Source organism: Opisthocomus hoazin, chromosome 28 (genome assembly GCF_030867145.1).
Source record: "Opisthocomus hoazin isolate bOpiHoa1 chromosome 28, bOpiHoa1.hap1, whole genome shotgun sequence".
In the NCBI taxonomy this organism is placed as follows: Eukaryota; Metazoa; Chordata; class Aves; order Opisthocomiformes; family Opisthocomidae; genus Opisthocomus; species Opisthocomus hoazin.
The window spans coordinates 3,463,542-3,491,484 of NC_134441.1; the positions used below are offsets into that span (position 1 = coordinate 3,463,542).

The 27,943-nt window shown below is 53.1% G+C and overlaps 1 protein-coding gene across 1 annotated transcript; it reads left to right on the plus strand.

The window, feature by feature from the left end:
- The first annotated feature begins 4,024 nt into the window (after positions 1-4,024).
- TACR1 (tachykinin receptor 1) lies at positions 4,025-27,677 on the plus strand. The gene is made up of 5 exons (XM_009944091.2): positions 4,025-5,675; positions 17,761-17,955; positions 21,883-22,033; positions 22,339-22,535; positions 22,934-27,677. The coding sequence occupies exons 1-5, from the start codon at positions 5,275-5,277 to the stop codon at positions 23,223-23,225; spliced, it is 1,236 nt and encodes a 411-aa protein (XP_009942393.2). The 5' UTR covers positions 4,025-5,274; the 3' UTR covers positions 23,226-27,677.
- Positions 27,678-27,943: the final 266 nt, after the last annotated feature.

Here is a 27,943-nt window from a genome sequence, read left to right on the forward strand (position 1 = left end):
CCAAAATCGAGGACATCTCCAGCAGCACCATGTGGCTCATTGCCACTGCAGGCAGCTTCGGAGTATCAGTGGGTTGACTTCATTATAAGGCAGGATTTTAAAACCCCACCCCAAGCCACTTCACCTGGGGCAGATTTCAGGCTCCCCAGTATGCTTTCTTACCAAACCACATCTCCCCAGATTCACAACTCTCTCTGCTGGCCATTCCCCCATTACTACATCTATTAAGGCTCTAATTTCAGTGGCTATACAAATCTCTACCACAATCCATGGGCTTTTGCCCATCGCTACCTACAACCTCAGGGCTCCACAGTGACACAGAGCTGCAAGGAAACCCCAGGTTATCCTCCCTCCTGTCTTGCTTCCACAGCCCAGAGCTGCTGCAGTCACACAAGGACGCTGTTGCAGTAGGGACACTGCAACACAACAGTTTTTAGCACTTTTTAAGCTCACATATGGGCTTAAATTCATACTTAAGAGCTCCCTTGGTCTAGGAAGGCCAGCACTAGCACACAGCAAACACACAGCACTTGCTTATTCACCAGCTTAAGATTCACATTGCTGATCAGCACCCCATAACACAGCTCTTGCTGGGGCAGGAGGTGACTTACAGGGCAAACAATCAACCAAAACACCCTCAGAAACCAGCTTTCTAAGGAAAGCTTTTAACTTGCTCCTTCTACAAGGTCAGGAAGTTTTAAAATAACCACTCAGAAGGGCTTTGCAAAGATTTCATACCACCGCAGCGCTGCCCTAAGCGGAGAGCCTTCAACACCCAGGGTTCCTCCCTAGGGGAAAAAAACCTCACCTCAGGCCACTCCAGCAAGGGACCTTCACCCACGTCCTGCTAAAAAACATAAAGCAAACTTACATTTAGCAAAGACACCACAGTTTGGAGCCAGGAAACCTCCATCCACCCTGCTTTTGACTCTCCAGAGCAGAAGGACCTACAGCGCAGAGGTACCTGGGAGCAGGAAGAGCACTCCTTAATTACCAAACCACCCCAACCTGGGAAACACCAACCACCTGTGAAACACAACCCCCAAAGCAGCGCTCAGCTGCGCTCAATTTAAAGCCAAGGCAACAGGGAGGGAAGGTGGGGGGGCTTGGAGAAGCGTACATTGACACGCAGGTTTGTGCAACCTGTTTTGCAGGAGGCAGCTCGTTTCTGGAGCTTTTAGACTACATGGTTTCCAAATTAATCACGAGGAGCAGCTTGGCAAAGTGATTTATTCCTGCTGATGGATAGCTAAGCATCCAAGCGCCGCTCGGTGCCGCGGAAAACGGCTTGCGCAGCCCCTCGCTGCCTCTTCTGCGTGCTCAGGGGTGCAAGGCCAAGCTGCTTCCCTACCCCGCACCAGGGCAGATGTTCCCGTCTGGATCCAGCTGGTTTAGGCAAAGACCTCATTGCCTTGCTGAGTGCAAGCTGCTGTCCCCCGCTGATGCCACATCCCAGATTTAAAGCCCAGCTTGATCCGCCTGCACTTCTTTTGCTGAAGCAAGAAGCCACGCGAACACCTCCGCTGGCAGCTTGCAAGGGATGGTTGTTGTTGAGGACCTGCAGCCACCTTTTGGGGTGGTGGCAAATCTTGGACCTGTCCCTGGCACTGCTTTACGTGACGGGGAGACAGGGTCCAACCCCCTGGCCAGGGTGGATGGAGGAGCTGAAACCTCAGAAGCTGGCAAAACACCATTCCTGCTGGTTCCCTGAAGGATGAGGCCAGTTCTTCCCTTCCCAGACAACCAGGCTTGGTACGCGCTTGATGTTGTGCCGGCCCGGGGGGATTCTGCTGGGAAACCCACAGCGTAAGAGGTTCCTGTCCTTCTGGAAAACACAACAGGAAAAGGCAAGGTTTGCTCCAGCTGCCAGTTACAAAGCCGTTCTCCACGCTCTGAAAGGGCTGAGGATATAGTGAGGGTACACGGGCGTCCCCGGGGAAGGGAAGGAGGGGGCTTGCTGGAACAGCCCGGTGCATTCCGGCCCAGAATAGCGCTGGCATCTTCACCGGGACCCGCAAGCATTAATTAGTTGTCAAAAGCTCGCAGTAATCTATTTGTTTTTGCCGAGCAATAAATACATCTGCTCTCCCTCACGCAGGTTTCCATCCTAGGATTGGTATTTGGGTTTGTTTTTTTTTTCCTTTTAATGCAATCTCTTCCAAAAGAAAGAAAACGTATCCTTCGGGTGAAATCCCCCCTGCCGACCCGATGCTCCGTGGCCTGAACGTGCCGATACACACGTGCCCCTTCCAGAGCCTGCTCTGGTCGAGACCTCAGGCTGCGTTTCAATTCCTTGCACGGCAGCAGCACAGCAGGGAAAAAAAAAGAGCTGGTTCTTTTCAAGGGGAGCGTGCAAAGGCATCGCCGCCTTTTTCCTAACGGGGAAACTGAGGCAGGAGGCAGGGATGTGCGCGCTCTCCGCCCCGCAGCGATCCTTGGGGTGATGCTACCAGCTTGGAGCAATTCGGGGACGGAGGGAGCGGGAAAGGGGTTGCTGAGGTGGGAAAGGGGTTGCTAGGGTGGGCTGGGCTGGCGGCTAAGGCTGTCCCCAACTGCCAGGGTGTCCCCTCCTGCCCCGAAGCAGCCCTGCGAGGCAGGGGGAATTGGAAATGCCATGGCCCAGAAGCCATCCCCAGCCCCGGCAGGCGGCTCGCCCATTCCTCCTCCCGCGTTTTTAAGCAATGCTGCCATCGAGTGGTCCAGGAGCATCCAGATGCGGGAAGAAGAGCGTTGGGCCACCAGCCCGGACACCTCTGCGGTCCCCCCGGGGACCCCCTGCTCCCAGGGCTGCTGGAGATGCGGGGGTCCTGCGTGAAATAGCTCTCCTCCTTCATCCAGCCCAGCGTTAAACAGCTCAGTCTCACTTTAACAAGTGTTGGGGACCAAAGGTTTGCAGTCCCTCGGGCTGCTCCGGCGGGGGAGCCGAGCATCCTCCCTCCACGACGCTCCGCTGTGCGCTTCGAACCCGAATTTCTCCCAGTTTTCGGGGAGCCGTAGCTTTACCTGGGAGTGGTTCCTCCAGCTCAGAGCTCCTCTTCCAGCCATCTGGCAGGCTACATCCCAAGGATTAGGAGCATCCTTTAGCGAACTGGAGGGACGCGCTCAGCTTTCCGAGGCGATTCTCCTCCTCGCTGGGGCATCCCGAGGGAAAACCAGCTCTCCTGGCCGGCAGCAACACAGTTGTTATTTTTTTGCCTACGCTTGGCAATAACACAACACTGGAGGAGTGAGATAAAATCGCCCTTGTCTGGTGGATTTTATGAACCCAGACTGTAGGAAGGTGCGAATCTCTGTTTGCAGTTTAATTAGATTCCGACAGCTTCTTCACAGGAGAAAAGACTCTTTTGGCAGAGAAGGTTTCGCCAGCCTGACAGGAGCTGCGCTCGCTTCACGAGCGAAGCGGCACCAAGATGAAAACGTCCTGTTTGCAGTGGTAGGAAGCCGGTTGTGCCGGAGGGGGAAGACCTTTTCCTTCTTCCAGAAGCCAAACACTTGCTTTGTTCGTCGGGGATGCAGAGCACTCGCCGACCCCAGCGTCAAGCTGGTTGGAGAATTCCCATGGCTGTTATATCGGAAAGCTTTGTAATATATAAATATCATATATTAAATAAATACGCTTTACAATTAAGAGCGTGTTTTGAACTCCCCGTGACATTTTAGAGCACATTTTGCCCAGACGCCCGCCAGCCCCCCGGGAGGATGCAAAGCGCAGGAAGGTTTTGGGGGTGAAGGGGTTGCAGAGGGGACGAGGAGACGTGAAAACGGGGTGCGAGGGGGCACAGGGAAAGCCGGGGGCTCCTGCCTGGGGCTGGGAAGGGCAGCTCTGCGCTGCGGGGAGCGGCACGGGGAGGGGGGGGGATGCAGCTCCGGGCCCCGGCAGAGCCCCCCCTCGGCAGAGCCCCCCCGGGCAGGGTGGGGGGGACTGGGGGGGGCCGGGGGAGGGCTCTCCGTGCCGGCTCTGCCCATCGCTCGCTGGCACCGCCCGCGCCGCTTAGAAAAGCCCCGGTCGGGTCTCGCCCGCCGCAGCCGGCTCCGCGGCACCGGCTGCACCCCGAGACCCGCTGCGGGAAGGACCCGCAACTGCTCCGGTCCTGAACGGCGAGGGACACGCATCCCCCTCCGGGCCCGAGCCGGCAAGGACCCGCACCCTCCTCCGGTCCTGAACCGACAGATACCCGCATCCCGAGCCGGGAGGGACCCGCATCCCGCTCCGGTCCTGAACCGGCAGGGACCCGCATGCTGAACTGTGAGGGACCTGCATCCCGCTCCGGTCCCGAACCGGGAGGGACCCGCATCGCGAACCGGGAGGGACCTGCATCCCGCTCCGGTCCTTAACTGGGAGGCACCCGCATCCTGCTCCGGTCTCGAGCCGGCAGAGACCCGCATCCCGAACCAGGAGGGACCCGCATCCTGCTCCAGTCCTGAACCAGGAGGGACCCGCATCCCGAACCGGCAGGTACCTGCATCCCGAACCGGGAGGGATCCGCATCCTGCTCCGGTCCTGAACCAGGAGGGACCGGCATCTCGAACGGGAGGGATCCGCACCCTCCTCCGGTCCTGAACCGGGAAGGACCCGCACCCTCTGGTCCTAAACCTGGAGGTACCTGCATCCCAAACGCGGAGGCACCCACATCCTGCGCCGGTCCTGAACCAGGAGGGACCCGCACCCCAAACCGGCTGTGCCCAGACGGGGAGGGACCCGCATCCTGCTCCGGTCCTGAGTTGGGAAGGACCCGCATCCTCCTCCGGTCCTGAATGGAGAGGGACCTGCACCCTGAACCGGCTGCGCCCTGAATCAGGAAGAATCTGCGCCCTGGTGCAGCTGCAGCCAAGCCCAGAGGGACCCGTGTCCCAAACCAGCTGTGCATCCCAGTCCAGCTGTGCCCGAACCCAGAGGGACCCGCGCCCCGAACCAGCAGAGTGCCTTGACATGGCCAGGCACCCTGCTCCAGCTGCACCCAGAGACGGGAGGGACCTGCACCCTGACCCAGCAGTGCACCCCGAACCGACTGCACCCTGAACCAGAAGGGTGCAATACCCCAAACCATCTGCACCCCGAACCAGGAGAGACCCATGCCCTGAACCAGCTGTGCACCCCAAATCAGCTCTCCCCTGAACTGGGAGGCACCCACGCCCCGAACCAGCGATGCACCCCAAAATAGCCGCACTCTAAACCAGGAGGGACCTGCACCCCAAAGAACCCGTGTACCTTAAACCAGGAGGGACCTGCACCCCAAAGCCTCCGCGTGCCTGGTCCAGCTGCATCGTGGCGCGATGGATAACGCTCTGCCGCTGGAAGCGGAGCTGGAGCACCAGTGGCTGCTCAACACCTCCCTGAACGAGTCCTTTGCAAACCAGTTCGTGCAGCCCCCGTGGCAAGTGGCCCTGTGGGCTGTCGCCTACGCCCTCATCGTGGTGGTGTCGGTGGTGGGGAACGTGGTGGTGATGTGGATCATCCTGGCTCACAAGAGGATGCGCACCGTCACCAACTATTTCTTGGTCAACCTGGCTTTCGCCGAAGCCTCCATGTCCGCCTTCAACACGGTGGTGAACTTCACCTACGCCATCCACAACGAGTGGTACTACGGGCTGCTCTACTGCAAGTTTCACAACTTCTTCCCCATCGCCGCCGTCTTCGCCAGCATCTACTCCATGACAGCCATCGCCCTGGACAGGTGAGCTCTGAGCGTCCAACCCCAAACCCTCGCCAGCACCCAGGTCTGCCTCCGCCTGGGTGCTGTGCTCTGCCCTGTCTGATCTCCAGTCATGGGAGAACATCGCAACTAAAATCAAGCTCTTCTTGGTAAAAGAGAGCTAGAAATAATCCCTCTCCCTGCCCCGGTCGCAGGTGGCTTTGGGAATCCTTTGTCAGCTCTGCGGAAGGAGCTCGAGATTTGTAACCCCCCTGCATGTCGGTAGCGTTTGCAGCGTCGCTGTCCTCTCCCTTCCCAGCTCCTCCGCAGAGCCGTCCCTTCCTTCCCCAACCTCCTCACTTAAAAGCAAACTCGGTATTTAGCACAAAATGGCATCACCTCATGACATAAAATACGTGCCTGTGCCGGATGTGCCTCCGCTGCGCTGCAGGAGCTGGTTCGCGTTGCTCGATCCAGGCTGGGAACTGTTTAAGGAGCCTCGGAGAGAAGCTCGGGCTCGGGAAAGGCATCATGACTTGGCGAGCGTGGCGTCGCGTTGCGTGCCGGCGTGTCTCGGCGAGCAAACCCGCCTTATTTTCTTAGTGAGGGCCAAGGGGGAGAGGTGGGTGCCAGGGATTTCTCTCGTTTGGCTGCAGCCAGCACAGCTTCGCTGGTTTTTTCTCACTGCCTGGTCTCTGCCGGCGCTGGGGATTGCCAGCAGAGCGAGAGCCCGCTTGCGTTTCGCCACGATCAAAAGTTCCGCGAGCGCTTGGCGGGGTGCGACGGCACGGGGGACGCTGCCTTTTTCACCGCAGAGGGATGAGCCACGGGTCGAGGGACGCAAAAATGCCGTGCACCACACACCTCCAGTGCGCAGCTCCCCTCTCCTCTCCCCCCCTCCAAGAAATGTTTTATTTGATGGCATTTTCACATCAGCGCCAGAGAGAAATCTCGGCTCTGTAACAGCTTTGCTATATTCTCTCGAGTACCGGCGTTTCGAGGGTAACAGATTTTTCCAACACAACATATTTCCTGAAGACAGCTCGGCTCTGCAACGCCTCTTTTCGGTCCTTCGTCCACGGAGTAAAAGACGTTTTGGCTGGGGATACGTGCAAGGGGGGGGAAGGAGATTTGCATTGCCTTATGCCGGCACATTTTGAGCTGATGCCTAAGCGCTGCACAGACTGGCACGGGTCTTTGCCTACGAGAAATTACAGTGCTGCCACAGCTCCCGCACTGACAGCTTGGGAAACAGAGCCTGAGGTGGATGGTGCTCTCTAGGCGTTAGCAACAAGCTCAGGTTTTGCTTCACGCTGGAGCGGTTACAAGACCCTCTCCCCAAAATAAATTGGACAGAGCCAAGCTCTCAGACCGGAGATGTGAGAAGAATTAAGGCAATAATAAATAAAAAGAGGAATACTACTAGCATGGCTCTGCTCCTACCCGATGGTGTTGCTGGCTCTGTTTCAGGACCATCTGTGTTTCGAGGCTGTAGGAGATCAGCCGGCAAAGCCCCTTTCAGGTCAGGATGAATTAGAGAGATTATTTTTATTTTTTTTAAATAGTTTGGGTTTCAGCCTTTGGACCACACCCTGGAATAACCAGAAAAGCGAATCTGCCAGGGGAAGCTGGAAAAGCATGTGTAAAATGCGGAGTAAAGGCAGGTCTGGGAGCCTGGGGCTGAATTCTGGGGGGGGAATTGGCATTTCCAGCTTTCTTCTTGCATCTGCAAACCCTTTACAAAGGCTTTTCCCATGGCTGGGCTGCAAAACCCGTGCACACATGCTTGGCTCGCCCACCAAGAAGGACCCAAAAGAAGCTGCAGCCTCAGTGTGCAAACACCTCCCGCACTGAGCTGCCCGCTGCATTTCTTGCCTCCAAATTTCCAGCGAGGTGGGAAATTGGGAAGGTGAAGGCAGCAAAGCCCATTCCTGCCCCTCCAGGCAAGCACCACACAACAACATCTCCAAGCGCTGGAAAACGGCGTGTTATCCTGTGTCTGAGACCTGACGATAGTAACTTAAACGCATGAAATGCAGGAACTTGCTGCAGGAACCTAAAAGGGAAGAATTTGTCCTGGCAAGCAGCAAAAAGCTGCACGGGAACAAGGAAAGCAAGGACCTGAATTTGGAGCAGCAGAGCCAGGTAGGCTCAGCAAAATGGGTTATATTCACGGCCAGGACATCTCTGAAATCAAACGTGACTGCAGCTTTGATTTTCATCAAAAACTAAGAAAGCAGAATTGATTGTACCTCCTGTTCCCTTAAGCCAAGTACCAGAGCGGTTGGATACGGAGGCTGAAGGCTCGGAGGAGCGTCAGCCTGCAGATCGCTCCCCTAAATCATCTCCGCTTGTGCTTTCTGCAAGCAATTTCCAGAACGTCCTCGCCGGCGGACACGAAACCTCCTCGGAAATACTCGGCACAGCCGTAACAGAGTCGTTGAGAGGAGTGGGGAAGTGGGTTTGATTCGCCTGACGGCTTTTTTGCAGGATCTGCCGTGGGTTTACACAACAAAAAAAAGCATTTGCTTGAAGCTAGACCATCCGCTCCTTCGCCAGGACCTCTTTCAGCCTGGGCACAACTGCTCGGAGGGGAAAAAAAAAGCAGTTAATCCTACAGCGAGTGTTCTTCTGAACCCTGCAACAATAGCAGGAAATCCAGGAGCCAAGGCTGGCAGCTGGTAAAGTCTGCTCAGGAAAAGCCGTGATGCTGTCTCACGGCATCGTGCAGGAGCGGGGGGCAAACAGCTCACCTTGGCACTATGAAAATTGCCACCTCCTTTGTTTTCGGGCGTATCGGTGCCAGAGAACACCAAACATCCCTTTCCGGCTCCAAACTCTCCTAGTCAATGATTTCACTTGAAAGACAGAGACAGAAAATCCTGGGTTTTTTCCAATCTTCCAGGAAAAGTGAGAGCCCAGCAGTACCCACGGTGAGTCCAGGCTAATTTGCAGCCACACTTACAGAACAAAACCACCTCTGGCCATCCCCAAGGTGCAACATCTATGGCACGTGGGATGGAGCATGGTTAAGCCAACTGTTGACATTTGCTCTCTCCTTTTGGGACCTGGGCTCATTTCTGAGCACCACCGCTCACCCACATCGCAAACTTCGGACGGAGGAATGAGCTCACGACAGACAACCGGGAATGCAGCCGAAGGTGAAGATCCCGGATTGCTTGTGGAATCAGGAAAAAAAAAAAATCTCTGAGCTCAAAACTCCCAGTGAGCTAAGCCAAATCCACCGCAGACTGAACAAGTCCCAGTGAGAAGGGCCAGAGCCCTGCCACGAACTCGGGGTGAAGGCAGACTGCGCAGCACTTGGGCTATTTCATAGAAAAATGGAGGCCAGTAACTAGTGGTGTCCCCCAGGGATCAGTACTGGGCCCAGTCTTATTCAACTTCTCCATCGATGACCTGGATGAAGAGTTAGAGCGTATCCCCAGCAAGTCTGCTGATGACACCAAACTGGGAGGAGCGGTGGATACACCAGCAGGCTGTGCTGCCATCCAGCGAGACCTGGACAGGGTGGAGAGCTGGGCAGAGAGGAACCTGATGAGGTTCAACAAGGGCAAGGGCAGGGTCCTGCACCTGGGGAGGAACAACCCCAGGCACCAGGACAGGCTGGGGTGACCTGCTGGAGAGCAGCTCTGCTGAGAGGGACTGGGAGTGCTGGGGGACGACAGGGTGACCATGAGCCAGCAGCGTGCCCTGGGTGCCAAGAAGGCCAATGGGATCCTGGGGTGCATTAGGAGGAGTGTGGCCAGCAGGGCAAGGGAGGTTCTCCTCCCCCTCTGCTCTGCCCTGGGGAGGCCCCATCTGCAGTGCTGTGCCCAGTGCTGGACTCCCCACTTCAAGAAAGATGAGGAGCTACTGGAGAGAGTCCAGCAGAGGGCTACGAGGATGAGGAGGGGACTGGAGCATCTCTCCTACGAGGAGAGGCTGAGGGAGCTGGGCTTGTTCAGCCTGGAGAAGAGAAGGCTGAGAGGGGACCTTAGAAATGCCTCTAAATATCTGCAGGGTGGGGGTTAGGAGGACGGGGCCAGACTCTTTCCAGTGGTGCCCAGCGACAGGACAAGGGGCAACGGGCACAAACTGAAGCCGAGGAAGCTCCAGCTGAACCCGAGGAAGAACTTCTTCACTCTGAGGGTGACGGAGCCCTGGCCCAGGCTGCCCAGGGAGGCTGTGGAGTCTCCTTCTCTGGAGATGTTCCAGCCCCGCCTGGCCGCGGTGCTGTGCCCCCTGCTCTGGGTGACCCTGCTTGGGCAGGGGTTGGGCTGGGTGACCCACAGAGGGCCCTGCCGACCCTGACCATTCTGCGATTCTGTGAAAAACCATCTCCCTTTTTCTGCAAAGGGTCCTCCTCTCTAAAGCAGCCATAAAAATGACATATGGTGGGATTAATCTCCTGCAACTCCTACCCCAATGTGCTGCTTTCGCTCATTAAAAGAACCTCTTCCCCATCCTCCACCAGCATCAACGCTGCCAGACCAGCACGCAGGGCTGGGCAATCAAACTGGGATCTTCTCCATAGTCCCTTTTTTATTTCCAAATGGGTTAACAAATTCTATTAGGTGTCTGAAAATCCATCAATTTGCCAGCAGGAGCTGCGGAAGAAACGTCAAACCTGCGAAGCTTCATTCACCACCGCGGCTCCTCAAATTGCTAGTCTGCAGCCGAGACCTGGTAGTATCTCCCCAACCCCTCCATTATTTGCGGCAGAAAAAATAGCTCGGAAAATTATTTACTGCTTGCAAGCCTGAACTCCCAGGTTGGACAAACCAGCTGAATATCAGGAAGATATTCACCAGCTCAGCGACCCCATGCCTTCCCCAAGAGCTGATTACTGCAGAAAGAAACCCTCCGGAGAGGACAAATTACATCAGTGCACAGACAGATTAATTAGTTATTTACACCCTTATATAGCACTACTTTGGTTATTTTTTTTTTAATCTTGACTTAATGGACTTCTGGGGTTTGCAGAGCAGGACTCTGATGCGGCGCTGTCTGATCTTGCTCTGCTGGGATGTAATTTGGAAGATGGAAGAGCAAAAGGGGGAGTGAAAGGAGCCTGAATTTCGGCTCGGCAGCTCCTGCCCCAGCCTACACACCAGCTAGCGATACCCAAAGCAGCCTTTTGCATTCCTGAAGAATCAAGCGTCACTGAACACAGCAAAAACTCCAGAAAGCTGCTGGATACCCAGCAGGGAGCTGGCTCGAAGCATCGATTTCCCAGCTGTGGTTAGAAAGCAGGAGGTCAGGGATGGACGAGGGAACACCTGAGCAAGGGGTCACTCCTCAGGGCTGGGTTATGCCCCTGCTCCCAGCAGCAGTCTCTGCCCTGATGGGCATCAACTGGAATCAATCCCCCCCCAATACCCACTAGATATGAATTCAGCCTGTCAGAAAGTAAATTACATCTTTTTGCCCCCTCTTTCCTTTGGAAAGAAGAGGGGGCCTGGCACTCCTGCGGCCATAAACACAGAACTAAGACGAATTCACGACAGTTTGGTGGCCGGGAGGTGCAGGAGACTCACGTTTTAGACAAGCATTTGGGGTGACCGTGGGGCTTATCTGCGAGCTGGGCTCTGCCACAAGCCACCACAGGGGTTCAAGGGCCTCTGGGGAGATATCTGGCTTATCTGATGGCTTTCCTCATGTATTCCTTAATTTATTCTTCATTCATTTCTTAATTTATTCTTAATTGCTCAATGGCCCAGTGGGGACCACCCACGCACTAAAAGCGCCAGGTCTCATGGGTAACCAGCCCTGCATTTCATCTGGTTTTTGTTCTCCCCCTTCACTCTCCAGCTACAAACCAGTGCCAGGACCAACTGGGTTAACAAATTATATTAGGTGTCTGAAAATCCATCAGTAAGGTCGATAACGTCATAGAGTAACAGCATCTGCAGAGTCTCTCGACAAGGCTGGGTTGCGCTTCGGGTCCTCTTCTCCCATCCCACCCCGGCGCTGTTGGCAGACGCGATGGATGCAGGAGGGAGCTCTGTGCCTCCTCTACAGCCTGCTGCAACTAACTGGGGTCTGATCCTGTTTCACCCGCATTTGGCTTTTAAAACTGAGCATGCCCGTGGGGTTTGCAATGCAAGAAGCACTGTGCAGGAAGGCAGGGGAGTTTGCAAAGCTGCCAGCGTAACTCAGGTCGCTGCTTGGTGGTGGGGAACACGTCCTTTTCCATTGTGCTCAAAGGAAATGCCAGATTGCTGCCAAAAAGGAAAGGTATCGGTGCTGCGGGGAAATGCCAGTGAGAAACCCGCAGCCTGCTGCTTGACGAAGAGGCTTTGCCGAGCGCTGAGCATCGCTCGGGTCTCGGGGCAGGAGCACGCTGTGCGTCCCCTGGTTTGCACAGATGCTGGTTTATGTCAAAGCAATAAACAGGAGGAAGCAGCTGCTTGCTGGGCCTTTGTCCCCAGCGTCGTGTTTCACGCACGCAGGGCTCGGCGAGCCCACCCGGCCGTCATCCCGACACGAGGTATTTGGGGCCAGCGTGCCAAGGCCAAGCTTCACTATGCAAACCTGTTTGAGGGATGGTATTTTCACAGCAATCATAGAATCATCGAATGGTTTGGGTTGGAAGGGACCTTAAAGATCATCTGGTTCCAACCCCCCTGCTATGAGCAGGGACATCTTCCACCAGCCCAGGTTGCTCAGAGCTCCATCCAACCTGGCCTTGAACCCTGCCAGGGAGGGGGCAGCCACAGCTTCTCTGGGCAAACTGGGCCAGTGTTTCACCACCCTCATGGTAAAGAATTTCTTCCCAATATCTCATCTTAATCTCCCCTCTTTTAGTTTAGAGCTGTTCCCCCTTGTCCTATCACTACACACCCTTGTGAAAAGACACATCCTTATGAAAATCCTCACAGAAAGCAAAAGGGCAGGTGTTTCTCTACGGAGAAGCTCTTCTTTTCACGAGCAGGAAGGACCCAGAGCCATGCTGGAGGTATTTGAGCCACCCCAACCTAGAGCATCTGCTCTGGCTTGGCTGCAGACTCCCCCTGGACTGACTCCACGCTAAACCCCTCTTTGCTGAAGATGGGAAATCGCGGCGCAGTAAAACGCGCAGCACAAACTCTGCCTCCTCTTGGTTGCCCATCTCTTATCTGTCGTATCCTTATCACTTCATGAAGCAGGTAAGGAAACTCTGGAATGAAAGGCGCTTCATAAATTTTTGCTATTATTTTAATCTCCTCTCTGTGAGGGTGGGAACAATCGTGTAACGTTAGTTATCCAGACAGACTCCAGATTTCCAGATGCAATTAATAGATGGCTAGACAGCCTCAAATGCAGTATCTGTTTAATAACTGATATGCTCGGAGCTACCCTGGTACAACGTCGCACTCAAATGCTATTGTATTGTCATGGTAACACCCTCCCAAAACGCAATAAAATATTTAAGCAATAGCAAATGGCCTTACCAACGTCATCGAATGGCACCTGGCGTAAAGTTGCGTGATTCGCTGCCAAGCCCATGAAAAATGGTGGATTTAAAACGTTAAACACGGCGGGAAAGGTGCAAGGAAAGCGAGGGCATTGGGTTTCTCCTGCAAAGAGCGGAGCAACCCCGAGCTTGCAAAACTTAGCGAAGAGAAGGCTGCGAGGGGACCTAATATACACTTACAAATATCTGCAGGGTGGGTGTCAGGAGGATGGGGCCAGACTCTTTCCAGTGGTGCCCAGCGACAGGACAAGGGGCAACGGGCACAAACTGGAGCAGAGGAAGCTCCAGCTGAACCCGAGGAAGAACTTCTTCCCTCTGAGGGTGACGGAGCCCTGGCCCAGGCTGCCCGGGGAGGCTGTGGAGTCTCCTTCTCTGGAGATATTCCAGCCCCGCCTGGCCGCGGTGCTGTGCAGCCTGCTCTGGGTGACCCTGCTTGGGCAGGGGGTTGGGCTGGGTGACCCACAGAGGGCCCTGCCAACCCCTGCCATGCTGGGATTCTGTTTGCACTCGAACATAGAGCTGCCATCCAAAAGGAGAGCAGCTGCAGCACAGGTATCATTAGGTCCTCCCAACCCAACATCTTCTGCAGGCAAACGGCCCCGTTCCCAGTGCTACGCCCATGCACCGCCCGCACAGGGAACAAAACCTGTCCCTAATGCAGGAAATCTGCCCTAAAATCCTCAGCCAAGAGCAAATCCCCTATAAAAATTTGGATTTGAAGACCCTGTGGTGGTTTGTCACCTGCCACAGTGGTCAGGGAAGGACGCCCACATGGCGACACGCTCCTCTTCCTCACCTCCCACGAACAACTGTCCCCAGCGAACCAAAACACCCAGTTTTTTGATGGATGGGAAAACCACCCTCTCGAACGGCAGAGAATAAAAATAAATCTCTCTAATAGGATACAGCATCTCAGGGAGATGGGCAGAGCGGGGCCACAGAGACACTTTCCAAGGAGAAACATGAGCTAATAAACTCATTAGCCTTGCTTTCGAGAGCTCGCTTCTGGCCGGCGCGGCCGGGACCTGCGTGGCCGAGCCAAGGAGGGCAGCGGCTTCCCGGCATTTAAGCTCTGACCGTTGCCTTTGGTGCCCAGCGCTGCAAAACCACGCACGGGGCCAAACGCCCGCCAGCACCTTGCAGACACCCCAGGCATTGCAGCTCCGTCCCGTGCCTGCGCGCTACATTTCCCTTTGAATGCAAAAGTGTTGGTATTCATAAAAAATAAATAGATTGGCAAGCTTTTTTTGCTGAAAGACAAAGTCATGATTGACATAGCATTTTTCTTCCCCAGCTAAGAAGTGACTGATGGAGATTTGGCTGCAGGACCTACCGCAGCCTCGCCTGGGAGATCGGACCTACGTAGAGAGGAGAAGGCAATCTGGAGGTGCCCGTGGCACGAGGCTGCTTTTCTGCTTTGCATTTGCTCTTGTGGAAGGAAGGTTTTATTTTAGGTTACCCAAAACCCCGCCGTAGAAACACACCACGGGGGAGGGTTTGACTCAAAATGGAGCAGGACTGCAAGAAAGCAAACTGGCTTACTGGGACCTGCATTCTGAATGCAAAAAAAAACCCAGCAGTGTCCAAAAAAAACCCCAAAATGCAAAATGCAAAGACAGGAACACACACAAACCTACTGGGCAGAGAAACACGGAAAGTCCAACCAGTCTGCAAGGAAACGAGAGTTATTTAAACACGATGGACCCAGCAAAAGCAGCTCGTTTGCTCCCTGTACTGGCACTTTTCCACCCCAATACGAGCAAGACAGCCGCTGTCATCTGAGCTAAGGTGGCCACGAAACTGTATTCTCTTCCCCCCCCCCCGCTGTGGTTTGATTTTGCCTTAGATGCTCTTGCCAAGCAAAGAGAAGGAAAAAAAGGGGGGGAGGAAGGAAGCAGTTATTAAAACATTCGGACAATTTTCTGCTCAGTGATATAATTATTATATAATTATATGATATTTTAATATTAAATAACTGTCTAATTCTTTTCAGGATGTTTGTACATTTCCATCTATCATCTCCAGCACTTTTATGCTCTGTAATACCAGCTCCAAGCAGCCCAGACCCTTTTTATCTTTTTTTTTTTTTTCCCCCGTCAGAGCCTGTGTCTGGGAGACCTGTTCTTAGTCCCATTTTTAATCCTGCTGGGTGGCTGAACCCAGAGCACCCCCAAGGGAATATTTCAGTAGTCACTCGGGACCGAAGGATTGGGAATCACTGCTGAAAAACAGGATTTGCAGCCAGTTTTCCCCAAAGCGCTGTTAGCTTGCTCCCTCCTGCCTCCCTGACCCCGTCCTTGCCACGCCAGCGTGGCTGGGTGGATTTTGTCACCTCCTTTCCACCACGAGACAGCTTTGCAGTCAAGTCAATGGTGGTTGGAAAGGTCTCTAGGCAATGTGGTTGGGGTTTAGTTCATTGTTACGGTGATTATTCGGATATTTTATCGACCACGAGGGCTTCTGCAGCTGCAAAGTGCTTTAAAGCGATGAGGAAAGTCATCTGAAATGCACCGACAGAAACAAAGTCAGAGATGTAAAAGCATTTCTGGCTGGTTGCAATCAAGCGCTGCCTTTGCTTTCCAGAGGTCTTGGCCTCAGGTGTTTCCCCAAGCAAGTACTTCAGCAGAAGTGGCCCAGCTTCTATGGAAATCCCTCATTTTCCACCATTTGTTTGCTTCAGCTTGAACCATCGGGTCAAGCATCATCCGCAAACTTGGGCACATTGACTGCTTGTTGGTTGGAGCATAAACCCAGGGTAACCTGCTCTGAACTCCATGATAAAGCCCACCCAAACCTCATCCAGCTCAGCAAACCCGCTACCAAGGGGCACAGCCAACACCAGACACTGGAAGGACGAGGAAGAGGAAGGAGACGAGACCTCATGGGGTCCTGGGAATCCAATCGCAAGTACAACAAGGCGAAAATGAGAAAGGTGGATGCAGAAACCAGGAGACCTCAATGCATCGCGAGCCACCGTGCCAGAGCATCACCAACACCCACTGCCTTGGCTCCTTCTAAGCAGCTTCATTGTCAGGTACCAACCAGCCAGGGGAGATTTTCGAGGAATAATTATCAGGTGGATTTTCAGCTGCACGAAGGTGATAAGGTTTGGCACCCTGGGGCAGAGGAAGAGCTGACAGCGGTACCTCCTGTGCATTTATATATTAATCTCTACGTCTTTGCCCCTGCAAGTGGCCACTCAAAATGCAACACATGGAGTGTTTTCCATCTAGGAAAAAATTCAAAGGAAAAAAGAGTTCATTCTCTGAAAGGAGAAGAAGGGATGAAGGGAGAAACAGAGGCTGCAAATGCTTCAGGCAATGCAATGTTTCTTCCCTTCCTGAAGCCCGATGTGGAGCGAGGGGGAAATAAAATAAAAAATTTGCCATGTTCTCACTTAATCCTTCCAGCGCTGCTGACTGCTGCCAGCTTTGCGAAACCAGATTTGCAGAGGGATAAACTCAATCCGCCTCATCGCCACTGGAGCTCTCCTCGTGTATGCTGAGTGACGTTCAGGGGAAAGAGCCTACAAGCTGGGCAGATATCGGTGCCATCTCACATCACCCACCCCATGCCGGTCCAGCACTCTCATTTTTGCTTCTCCTCCTGTAACACTTGGCACGGTGACCTACCACAGAGTTCGGATTTTGTGCGGGTGCAACACTACCGGGCGCTGCCAAAGCGGCTGCGCCAGACGGCAGCATCAGAGCTTTCACAGAATGACAGAATGGTAGGGGTTGGAAGGGACCTCTGTGGGTCACCCAGCCCAACCCTCCTGCCGAAGCAGGGTCACCTACAGTAGGCTGTAGAGGACCTTGTCCAGGCGGGGCTGGAATATCTCCAGAGAAGGAGACTCCACAGCCTCCCTGGGCAGCCTGGGCCAGGGCTCCGTCACCCTCAGAGGGAAGAAGTTCTTCCTCGGGTTCAGCTGGAGCTTCCTCTGCTTCAGTTTGTGCCCGTTGCCCCTTGTCCTGTCGCTGGGCACCACTGGAAAGAGTCTGGCCCCGTCCTCCTGACACCCACCCTGCAGATATTTAGAGGCATTTCAAAGGTCCCCTCTCAGCCTTCTCTTCTCCAGGCTGAACAAGCCCAGCTCCCTCAGCCTCTCCTCGTAGGAGAGATGCTCCAGTCCCCTCCTCATCCTCGTAGCCCTGCACTGGACTCTCTCCAGTAGCTCCTCATCTTTCTTGAATTGGGGAGCCCAGAACTGGACAGAGTACTCCAGATGAGGCCTCGCTATGGCAGTGTAGAGGGGAAGGAGAACCCCCCTCGCCCTGCTGCCCACACTCCTCTTGATGCATCCCAGAATGCCATTGGCCTTCTTGGCACCCAGGGCACACTGCTGGCTCATGGTCACCCTGTCGTCCACTTGCACAAACTGGTTTTTGCAGAAGCAAGCCGCTCGCCGGTTGCGTTAGCGAAGCTGGTTTTCTGATAAAAGCCGAAGAGTGTCTCCAAGAGGACTCACATCTCGAGGGTGAGATGTTGCGAGAGAATTAGAGCATTGGCTGGGGAATCCGCTGTGAAGGCATTGTGCAGAGCGAGGGGCTGCTGGGATGCATTAAGGGGGTGCCAAAAGTACCACCCCCATGCAAGGGAGACCTAAGCCAGCCCCAAAAGTTGCACCGCTGGGGCTTTCCAGCCTTGATTTCTCCTTTTCCTACCTCGCAGGTACATGGCCATCATCCACCCGCTGCAACCCCGACTCTCAGCCACCGCCACCAAGGTGGTCATCGGCGTCATCTGGCTCCTGGCTTTCCTGCTGGCTTTCCCCCAGGGTTACTACTCGGTGATGGAGGAGCTGCCGGGCCGGCTGGTGTGTCTGGTGGAGTGGCCGGAGCACAGCACCAACGTGTACGGAAAAACGTGAGTTGAACTTTTCCGGCAGCGGGGACAAGTCACCGGTACAGAAAAAAAACAGGAAAAAAGTATAAAAAAAGGAAGCAGGGAAAGATGGGAAAGGCTCAAAGCTCCCTGAGATGGGAAAATCCTCCCCCTACCCCAGCGAGGGCCAGTGCCATGGAGCTGACAGCAGCAAAATCTCCATCCTTATCATTTTGGGGCACATAAAGGTTAATTAAGGGGAGTTTAGTGCTGCTCGTGGTCCAGACGTTGCCCCGTGCTGTGCCACGCTCCCTGCCCTTCTTGGATGCTCATCCTGGAGGGAAACTCATGTAAAACTGCTAAGACACAATATTTTGGCTGTGGGGATGGGGTCTGCATTGCCCCCGGGGGCTCATTCGGGCTATGGCTCTGGTTTTTGAAGAGCCTTTCCTGCAATCTGTATCTCTAAAGGCTTCCTGGGGTGACAGTTATTCCTGCAAGGGGTAAATAAGGTTTTACTGGGAACACCTTGGCCAGGCAATAACAGAAAAAAATCTGGTTTGGGATTTACTGAGTTCAGATGCCCCAAAATTCACTCGACTGCTTAAAAACCAAGCTACAAAAAGAGGCTCTGTGGCATCAGCTCAGGCTGGGAGGCAAACGCTGGGCTAGGAGGGCTCAGCAGCAATCTGTTTCCTTCCCGTTAAGGTACTGGCTAATTAAATCTGGCATTTCCAAAGGGTCCGGGCAACCCCGCTGCCAGCACAGCGGTGCTCCGTGGTTTGCTCTTTGAAGTCCACGAGTCATGCAGCGAGTTGAATGTCAGGTGTTAAGGAAAAAAGAGGGGGGGGGGGGGGGGTGTGGAAAAGGTATTTGTGATCTGAAGTCCCATGGAGCAATGAATTTGGGCTGTGAAATTGTGCTGGAGCCCAAGCAGGGGACACACACACACGGAGAGGTGTTTAAAGCCAGCCTGAGCTGGGTAAAGGTCTCTCTGCAAGAGAAATGAGATGAGTTTGCCAGTCAGCAGCGAGCAGCGGGCTGCAGGGAGCTGGACAACATCATTTATTATCTTGTTTATTTGCATTGCAAGGCAGGTATAGCAAGAACTAAGCTGGGGTTGGCCCAGCTGATCTCCAGAGGTGTTTTCCAACCTTAATTATTCTGGGCCACCGTGATAAATACAACCAGCACAAAGAAACCTCGCTGGCTTAGACAGCCCCCGCCGATGGGATGGGGCTGAGCCCCCCCGGACCGACGCAGCAACCGGCACGAGCTCAGGGCCTGGCGTTGACAGATCATTCGCCGTTCGGTGTACGCTGGGGCCGTCGCTTTTTCAAATAGCATAGAGAAAAATGCCACCATTAACCTATCCACGATTTGCTGCTGGAAGCCGGGCGCTGCTTCAAAGTGAGCATCCCACGTCCTTCGGCGAGCCAGGGGCTCTGCAGACAGATGACAGCAGGAAAGCAGATGCTAACCAGAAGCTTTTAAGCAGCCAAACCCCAAATATTTGGTGGGGATTGAAAATAGCTCGCAGCTCAGCGGCGTCTCTCCAAACGGCGCAAACTCCCTTGCAGGGCGCAGGGCCCGAGATGTTATTTTACTGCCCCAAAATAACTTTGCAGGAACAGGTGGTTGGGCCACTGTCAAACACCCTCCCCTGCTTGCACGGCCTTGGTGCAGTTATTTAAGGAAGGTGCCAGCGGCAGCCGGCTTGTTTGCAGTGCCGTAATGAAAAATAATGTTAGTTTTTTGGTTCATAGTGAAGATAGGGGCCTTCTGCCAGCACCGGGGACTCCTTTCTCTTGGCAAATGGAGCCTCGAAAGCACAGCATCAACATGAAGCAGGTACCAGAGACTGGGATGGACACATAAGGGGTTTTTTTTACTGAGAAAATATCCTCGTTCTCAGCCCGCTCGTATGGGGGGAAGTGGACAAAGACCTCGGCGCAGGCAAGATGCTGCTCCTGCAACAGGAGCCGGCGATTCAGCTCGGTTCGATTCAGCGGCTGCTCGCTGCCGCTTACCGCCAATTCCCTCTCCTGCTTTTGGTTTCGAAATAGATGTCTGATCTACTCCAATTTCGTTAGCTGCCATTTTGGTTTGTTAAGGGAAAGGGAAAAGCCGCTCCGCTCGATGGCTTCTCTGGGAGGTAACAGCCCGCGGCAACCATCTGGGGTTTGCAAGGCAAAAGGAGACGGCAGCCCCCGCCACCAACATCGCTGTCCCATAACTCCTACGGGCTCCTCCATCCTGTACAAGACCCTAAATCCCCACACCGAAGACCTTTAAATTACAACACCCAGGTTCCTCTAAGTGCTCTGATCCTGCAGTTCTTGTAGACAGAAGAACATACGGATGGTTTCACATGCGGTTGTCAGCACCCAGGATCCAAAAAGCAAATGTCCCAGGGCTCTTTGGCAATTCCTGTCCCGACAACGCCCAGGCGACTCTGAAAATAAGGGACTGTCTTGCTTAGGATATCTAGCAGCTCCTCTGGGGCATTTCTGCGCCCCTCTCAGCTGTTTGCAGCTGGTGTAAGACCCTGCATTTCATGGGCACCACAACGAATCTTCATCACAGAGCCACAGAGACGCCTCTTTAATTAGCAAAATAGAAAACAGCCCTGCAAAACCCAGCTCAAATGCGATTAGCGCTGGGCCAAGAGGAGGCCAAATGAGATTGCAGGTACTAAACGAGGAGGAGATGGCGTGGCAGCACGGGTCCAGGGCCAGCCCCGCTCCCTGCGGGACCTGCACCAGGCACGAGCCTGACCCATTCGTTACACTTTGGAGAGATTATTCAATCAAAGCTCCCGGGAGGACGAGCGAGTGCAAAAGCAGAGTGTGGCTACACGGCCCGAACGCCTTGAACAGACGCAGCACCTCGCGTCTGAGCCAGGCACGCACCCCGAAAATGCACGCAAAGACCCAAAAGCTGCTGGAAGAAAATCAGCTCTGGACCCGGCGGCACGCGGGATGCTTCACAAGCCAGCGGCGTTTCTGCCCCGCCATTGCTCCTCTGTCTGCAGGGGAGAGAGGTTTTTGCAAGATCTGATGGTAGGGAGGAACCTGCAAGGTCAAACTGCCCGTCCCCATCCTGTTTCTTCAAAACAGCATTTTATTTTTTCTCCTCCTTTTTTAAACCAGCTACTATTTAACACAAATCCTTCACTGAACCCACCGCAATCCCAGGGGCTATTGCAACCTGCCACGGCTCCACCGACTTCACAGCAAAGCAGTCTCAAGCCCGTGCTAACAGCTTAACCCAGACTCTCTCGTTCCATTTTAGATTTATTTAGACCTGTTATAAACAGACACAAAGATCCCGCCCTTTCCACAAGCCTGGAGAACTGACCCAGCCACCGAATTCGCAGAAAAGCTTTAGTAAACCTCCACAACAAGGGTTTAAGATGTGTTTTTGGGGGGCTGGGGTTATGCCTTGTGCCACCTGAGCCCAGCCAAACCGATGGTGGACCAGAATTTAGGCGAGCTGCATCCAAAACCCAGTGTTTGCCCCACAGGGAAAGGTTTTATTTCTTCAGCTTAATATTCCCATCTTTTATATGTCAAAAAACCCACATTTGCTCCTGCAGGACTGCCAGATAAAAGGTGTGATAAGAGCAAGCATTCACCTCTAGGATAATTTGGGGTGTAAACAGAGTAGAAGTGAGAGCAGAGCCACTTCAGCTAAAACATCCTTGCCTCATGAGGGTAACACCAGTTCTTCACCAGCCTCTACATCCCACCCCAGGAGGGTGCCAGGATGCCAAAGCCTGGCAGCAGAGGCTTGGCAAAGACTGGGGGGAGCAGGGAGTCCTTCCCAGCCCGAGCTCTGCAGGCAACGTGTCTGCAGGAATTGTGCCAAACTCTCTCTGCCCCGTGAAGCACTTTGCCTTCAAGCTCGCTTGGCAAGGAAAAGACGGAATAGGTAGAGGACGCACTCAACAGCCATCGCTTTTTCTAGGTATCACTTCTGCATGACCATCCTGATCTACTTCTTGCCGCTCCTGGTGATAGGATGTGCCTACACCGTGGTCGGCATCACCCTCTGGGCAAGCGAAATACCTGGGGACAACTCAGACCGCTACCACGAGCAAGTGTCGGCTAAGCGGAAGGTAAGGAGCTCCAAGCATGGTAGGACCCATCATTCATGGCCAATCCCTACTACCACAGCCAAAAATACTTCATTAGGGGTGGAAACAGGTCAGGACTTGTTGCATGGTTGTTGCTGATGGAGCAGAGAGTGTCCTCCAGATGGATGTCCTCCATGAACGTGCATGGTTTAACCAAGATGTCAGCCATGTGCTCCCAGTTGGAAAAGTCTCCAAGGCAAAAAGAGGTGGCCTCTTCTGGACGGTGACCTCCCACCTGTGGGGTGTCCGACATATCTTTGCTTCCTTGCCTTCTCTTTTCCTCACAGGTAGTGAAGATGATGATCATCGTGGTATGCACCTTTGCCCTGTGCTGGCTGCCCTACCACATCTACTTCACCCTGCAGTATTTCAGCCCTGAGTGGTACCTGCAGAAGTTCATCCAGCAGGTCTACCTGGCTATCATGTGGCTGGCCATGAGCTCCACCATGTACAACCCCATCATCTACTGCTGCCTCAACGACAGGTGGGTTTCGAGTGACTTTCAGCATCTTCTTGATGCAACAGGGAGGAGAGGAGGAGGAGATACGGAGGGGTCCGATGGAGGAGAGTATGGATGGAGAGTTTTTCCAGAATGGTTCTGTCCCATCCTCCACCAGGGGCTGCTTCCAGCAGATGCAGCAATGATACAACACTCACCTAAATAAGTCTTTCCAAAAGCCACTGCCGGATTTGAGGGCAGGTATTAAAACAGTTCCAACTCCTAATTGGGATTTGTCACTGTTTTTTTCCCCCTCTTGGTGAAAAGTAGCAATTTTTTGTTGTTTAGCAGTGCTTAGCTCTGTCTTTCCACTCCTAGCGAGGTCCTTTTCCCATCTCCACATCCCTCATCCCACCCTTTCCCCATTTCTTCTGTCTCCCCAGGTTTCGCGTGGGGTTCAAACACGCATTTCGGTGGTGCCCGTTCGTCAGCGCCGGTGAGTACGAGGGCCTGGAAATGAAGTCAGCCAGGTACCTGCAGACACAGAGCAGCATGTACAAGGTCAGCCGGATAGAGACCACCGTGTCCTCGGCGATTGGCGTGGCTGAGGAGGAGCTGGAGGAGAGCAGCAAGGCCAAGCGTCTCTCTGTAGACATGACCTCCAACGGCTCCTCCCGCAGCGACTCCAAAACAGTCTCTGAAAGCTTGAGCTTCTACTCCAACACGCTCAGCTAATGGGCTCTCCGGCTCTGTCGGCTGCTCACAAGGGTGCCACCATCCCCTTTCCCTCACCAGGATGCTCCAGCACTCAGTTCACCCAGCGTCATCACCCTGGTCTGTCATGTGCCGGCTTTTTTGTGTGCTCTTTTACCATCTCTTGCTGTCGCTATCGCTGGGCAAGCTCGAGAGCAAAAGCTTTGGATTAGTTTCGTGCGCTCCACCGTGGCTCATGTCTGAACACAAGGGAGCTGTGGCTGGCCTCTGCCTTGCTCGCTGCCTGTCCAACCCACCACGTGCCGGGCAGGTGGACAGGATGCAGAAATGGGATTTTCTCCTAAACCATAAGTACAACATTGCCAGGCACTTCCCTGCTCTCCGCAAGGCCACAGGGATCTCCCAGTGCATCCCACCACAATGGAAAATGAACCAGTCTTGCACCTTCCTTCTCCCACTTTTACCTTCGTTCTCCCTGCCACTCTCAATTGAATATCCAGAGGAGTATTCAATTCAAAAATCCAGAAAAAAAAAATGTTGTTTTCAACTTCAGAAGCCTGTACATCCATGGGACACCACCGGCCACTCGGCGCTTCAACTCAGATCCAGGCATTTCCACGGTCTCAACTCACCCCCAGCACCCGCATCCCTCTGCACAATGGTCTTCTGTTGCCACTCCACAACACAGCTCATCGAAACAGGGCTCTCAAAAGGATTTCTGAGCTGAGCCAGACTTTGGTTGCTGTTAATCAACCGTATGTGCCAAAAGCAGTCACTGTGATTTCCTAGAAGGCCCAAGGTGATGTTTCTCGGATAGATTTTGGAAGCCTGAGGAGGTCTGGAGCAGAGGAGACTCACCGTACCGAAATGTTTTTCACAACCTGGAAATGTCTCGAGCCGCACAGTGAGGGGCATAGTAGGCTTCTGTCAGAAAAACAAAGTTTTGCCAGCATACAAGATTTGAAGGGAGACAAGAATTTTGCAGACATTTTTTTAGACAGAGGAAGGTTGAAGTGATTCACTTCCACTTTCTGGATTTTGTTTTATTCAGGGAAACTTTTTTCCTTTCCATTCTCCTGTCTTTTACATAAAACATTAAGTCTGTGATGTGTACATAGATTCATCTAATATCTTAAGTCCTGGTGTGATGGATAATTTCCACGGGCGCTGTTCATACCAAGGGCTCCTTTGGTCAGCAAACGTATGAACATAGGGAAAAATTAAACACATCAAGAAGTGGGGAAACTTGGTTTGTTGGGAACAAACCTACAGGTTTGGGGGGCAATTTGGGGCCAGTTGTACCAACTGCTCCTTGCTGCTGGTCCAATCTCTCACTTTTGGTGTAGAAATCAGACTCCTAAAATGGATTTACTAAAAGATAGAAATGCTGGATTGACACAAAACAGATTTGCACAGGGCAAGGAAACGGCTCATTCATTATAAAGCAGCCGAACACCAGACCCTGCTGAGCGCACAGCGACGTCTGGAAGCAAAGCGGAGATGACTGCTGGAGCTTTTCAGCCTCCAAGCTTGCTACTGGAAGATGCAGATCATTAATAAATGCCCAGCCATGATGGGTCTCGGAGATAAAAATACACATATTTAAGCAATGACTCCAACAGAAATGAAATGAATGGGGAAATAGATGAATTAAAGTGCAGCAAAACGGCTGCAAAACTGGACTGACAAGAATGATCGTTTTCATTTTTACCCAGAACTCTGCCAAGTGCCATCAGTGAGGAGCAGCTCTTGCAGCCACTTCCACGCTCTTCTCGACTGCCATGACTACGCAACGTTACAAACTGCCGCGTGCTTCACGCACACACTGGAACATGCTGGGTTTTTCCTGCTTAAACATCCACTTCTCACCGTTCCTGTCGCCTTAAGAGACGTTCCCTTGCCGCTGCCTCCTGCAGCCCTGCGGTGTGGAGAAGGGGGAATGGCACGAGCCTGCCTGGGGATTTGGTTTTGTGAAAAACCACCAGCCTCAGGCAGCAGCGATCGAAAGGATGGGCGATGCCAAGGGTTTTAACAGAAGGGTTGGACTAGGAAGCTTCTCCCACCAACTCCACAGGAGCTGTGCTGCCAATACACGAGAAGGTGCTACAAACCAGAGCCAAATTCCCATTTACTCCCAGCTGCCAACCCAAATTCAAAATTAAAAAGAAACCAAATATCTCAAAATAGTCTAGAGCGCCTAATAAGGCAAGCAGAGATCTGCTCCACACACCCCACGCACAAGAGTTTGTGTCAGGTTATGAGCCTACAGAAATCAGCATTTAGGGAGAAAAAAAAAAAAAAAAGAAAGAAAATATATGTGTTTGTGTGTATATATATAAGCACGCTGCCCTTTTGTCCTCCATGTTTTATGCCCCAAGGATGCCACGATCATGCGATGTGCAGAGAAACGACAACTGTCTTCTCCCAAGCAATGCTCAGCTTGAAACGTGGGCTAACCCCAAGGGCGTGCATGGAGACTTCAATTCAAGCTGGCAGTTTACAGCCTGAAATGCTGCTTGTGCATCCTGTAAAAAACTATCTCTTGAAATAAAGTCGGAAAAATTCCCACCTGCTATAAATGGTGCCAACCATCCCAGCGGAGCCGGCCTGGGATGCCCCAGCTGATGGGAACGTGTCAAAGAGTCATTCAATAGATGGAGACCAATGCTGGAAGATCAAAATGTTCTGTGTAAATGGGTACTACACGCCCAAACCCGAGTTTTCCTTTCCCCCCTCCAAGTGCCAAGGTATTTTATCGGCGGAGGCAGGAACAGGGACGAGATTCTTTTCACAGTTAAGATCTAGGCCAACACGCAAGGTGTGGGGTGTTTGGGTCAGCTCCGCGTCCACGCACCTGACAGGCATCAGGCAACATTAGCTGGTTTCACCAACCTTGGGATGCTCCATGCATGCAAAAGCCACAGAGAAGTCTTCTTCTGAAGACTGCAAAGTCTGAAACAAGACAGCCCTGCCCAGGCTTAGGGACGGGACGTTGACTCCCATGGCGAGGCCAGTCTCTGCACTATTTCCAGCTCTCCTTTCAAACAGGTCAGCTGTAATACAGAGGCTTTTTCTGGTTTATTAAGCCTGTTTCCCTGGTTTGCTTCCAGATCTCTGATTAGAAATTCAATTGCGAAGCGAGACAGTTTCTTTGTCTCTTTCCTGGCTCTCCGAAACGCAAAATAATAGCATCTGGAGAGAATCACTCAGCAGGTCTGCACGCATCCCTTTGCCATCTCCTCGGAGGCATACAGATAGCTCCCTCCATCATTAAGGGGAGCTGCCCAAGCCCAATTACAAAGCACTCCAAGCCAAAACCATCGCAGAAGGGAGCTCTGAAACCCGAATCCCAGCCTGAAACCATCTCCTTACCTCCGAGGGATTGATATTAACTCAGGTTTGCTTCCTGGCGTTCAGAAATTGCTCTTCCCACCTAGGTCCCAGCAGGAGCAAGGAGCAGCAAATCCCTATCTCCACACATACCTTGAGGTCTGCTCAGTTGCTCCAAAATACAACTTTTACACCCCGTTTCATGCGGAAACATTTACCTCCCACCAGCTCAAAACAAAAAACAGCAAAAGCCAAGCTAGATCCTGCTGGCCAGAAAAACGAGGCAGCTTTGCAGACGTGGAAGTCAAAGCAAAGCAGCTGGTACCGACCCCCGTTGTTTGTAGTGCTTGTAACAGGGTCGCCAGCAGACATGCAAAAGGCTGCTCCCCCCACACACACACACACTTATCTGTATTATTATTTTTATCTTGCTGTCCCTCAAGTGATGCAGTCGCTGCTTGGCCCAGCCAAGCACACTGCATCTGCCCACGGGCAGTGACCCAGGATGGAAGCAGAGTATCTGCTACTTGCTGCATTTTTCCGCAGGGCTGATGGGGTTTTTTTAAGCTTGTTGTGTCTTAGCCAGAGCCCTCCTGCGAGATCACACAGCCAAAGCACCCAGCCCAAGAGCTCCTAGCCTTTGCTTACCATTGAAATAACAATAATTAACAAAAAGCCCACCTCTCAGGGTTCCGGAATCTGTTAATAATCAATACCATCCCACCCAAAAAAACCTGTCTCCAACTGAATAATTAATACAGCAGTTACAAAGTAAAGTTTAACATGCAAATAGCCCCTTTTCCTGTGGTATATCCACCCAAAATACCACCTCTGCCAGAAGCTAAATCACACTCATCAGTTAAACGTGGCAATCATGGCACCCCGGAGAAGGGACAGTGAGTCCCACGAGCAGCTGAGGATGAGAGATGACTCTCAGGTGTCTCTGCCCTGAAACTTTCCATCCCAGACAAAAAGGCTCCAGATTCTGTGCAATACGATACAGTGGGGGCCAGGAGGGGAGCGAGGGGACGGGAAGGGCTGCAGCGTACGCCTGGGGTTTGGTATTCGGTGTGTGGGGCAGCTGACAGGAGCTTTGATGAAGTTCTTCCCATTGTAGCATCTCTACAGAGAAAAAGTCCGACCCTCCTCTCCTGATTGTTGGGTTTGTCCAAATGGATTTTCATAAATAAATGTTTCTTTTGTGAGACTGTGTTGCAACTGGTTAATTAGCCTGCAATGATGAGAGGTGGCAACTGGTGGCTTGGTGGGAGCGGGAGGAGAAGGGGTGAAACAGGGCAAAGCCAAAACTAGGTGAAAAGCGGGGTGAAAGGCAGCCAGTGGGTTTGGGGGGGACCTTCGGTGCGAGGGGTGAGCTCTGAAACTTCACCACTACAGCAAGAAAAAGCATA

What these genes read in the sequence shown, in the direction of transcription:
- TACR1 (XM_009944091.2), top strand. Translation starts at nt 5,275, where the DNA reads ATGGATAACGCTCTGCCGCTGGAAGCGGAGCTGGAGCACCAGTGGCTG. An exon ending in ACCAACGTGTACGGAAAAAC is followed by an intron (nt 17,956 to 21,882) that starts GTGAGTTGAACT and finishes CGCTTTTTCTAG; the next exon opens with GTATCACTTCTGCATGACCA. An exon ending in TACTGCTGCCTCAACGACAG is followed by an intron (nt 22,536 to 22,933) that starts GTGGGTTTCGAG and finishes CTGTCTCCCCAG; the next exon opens with GTTTCGCGTGGGGTTCAAAC.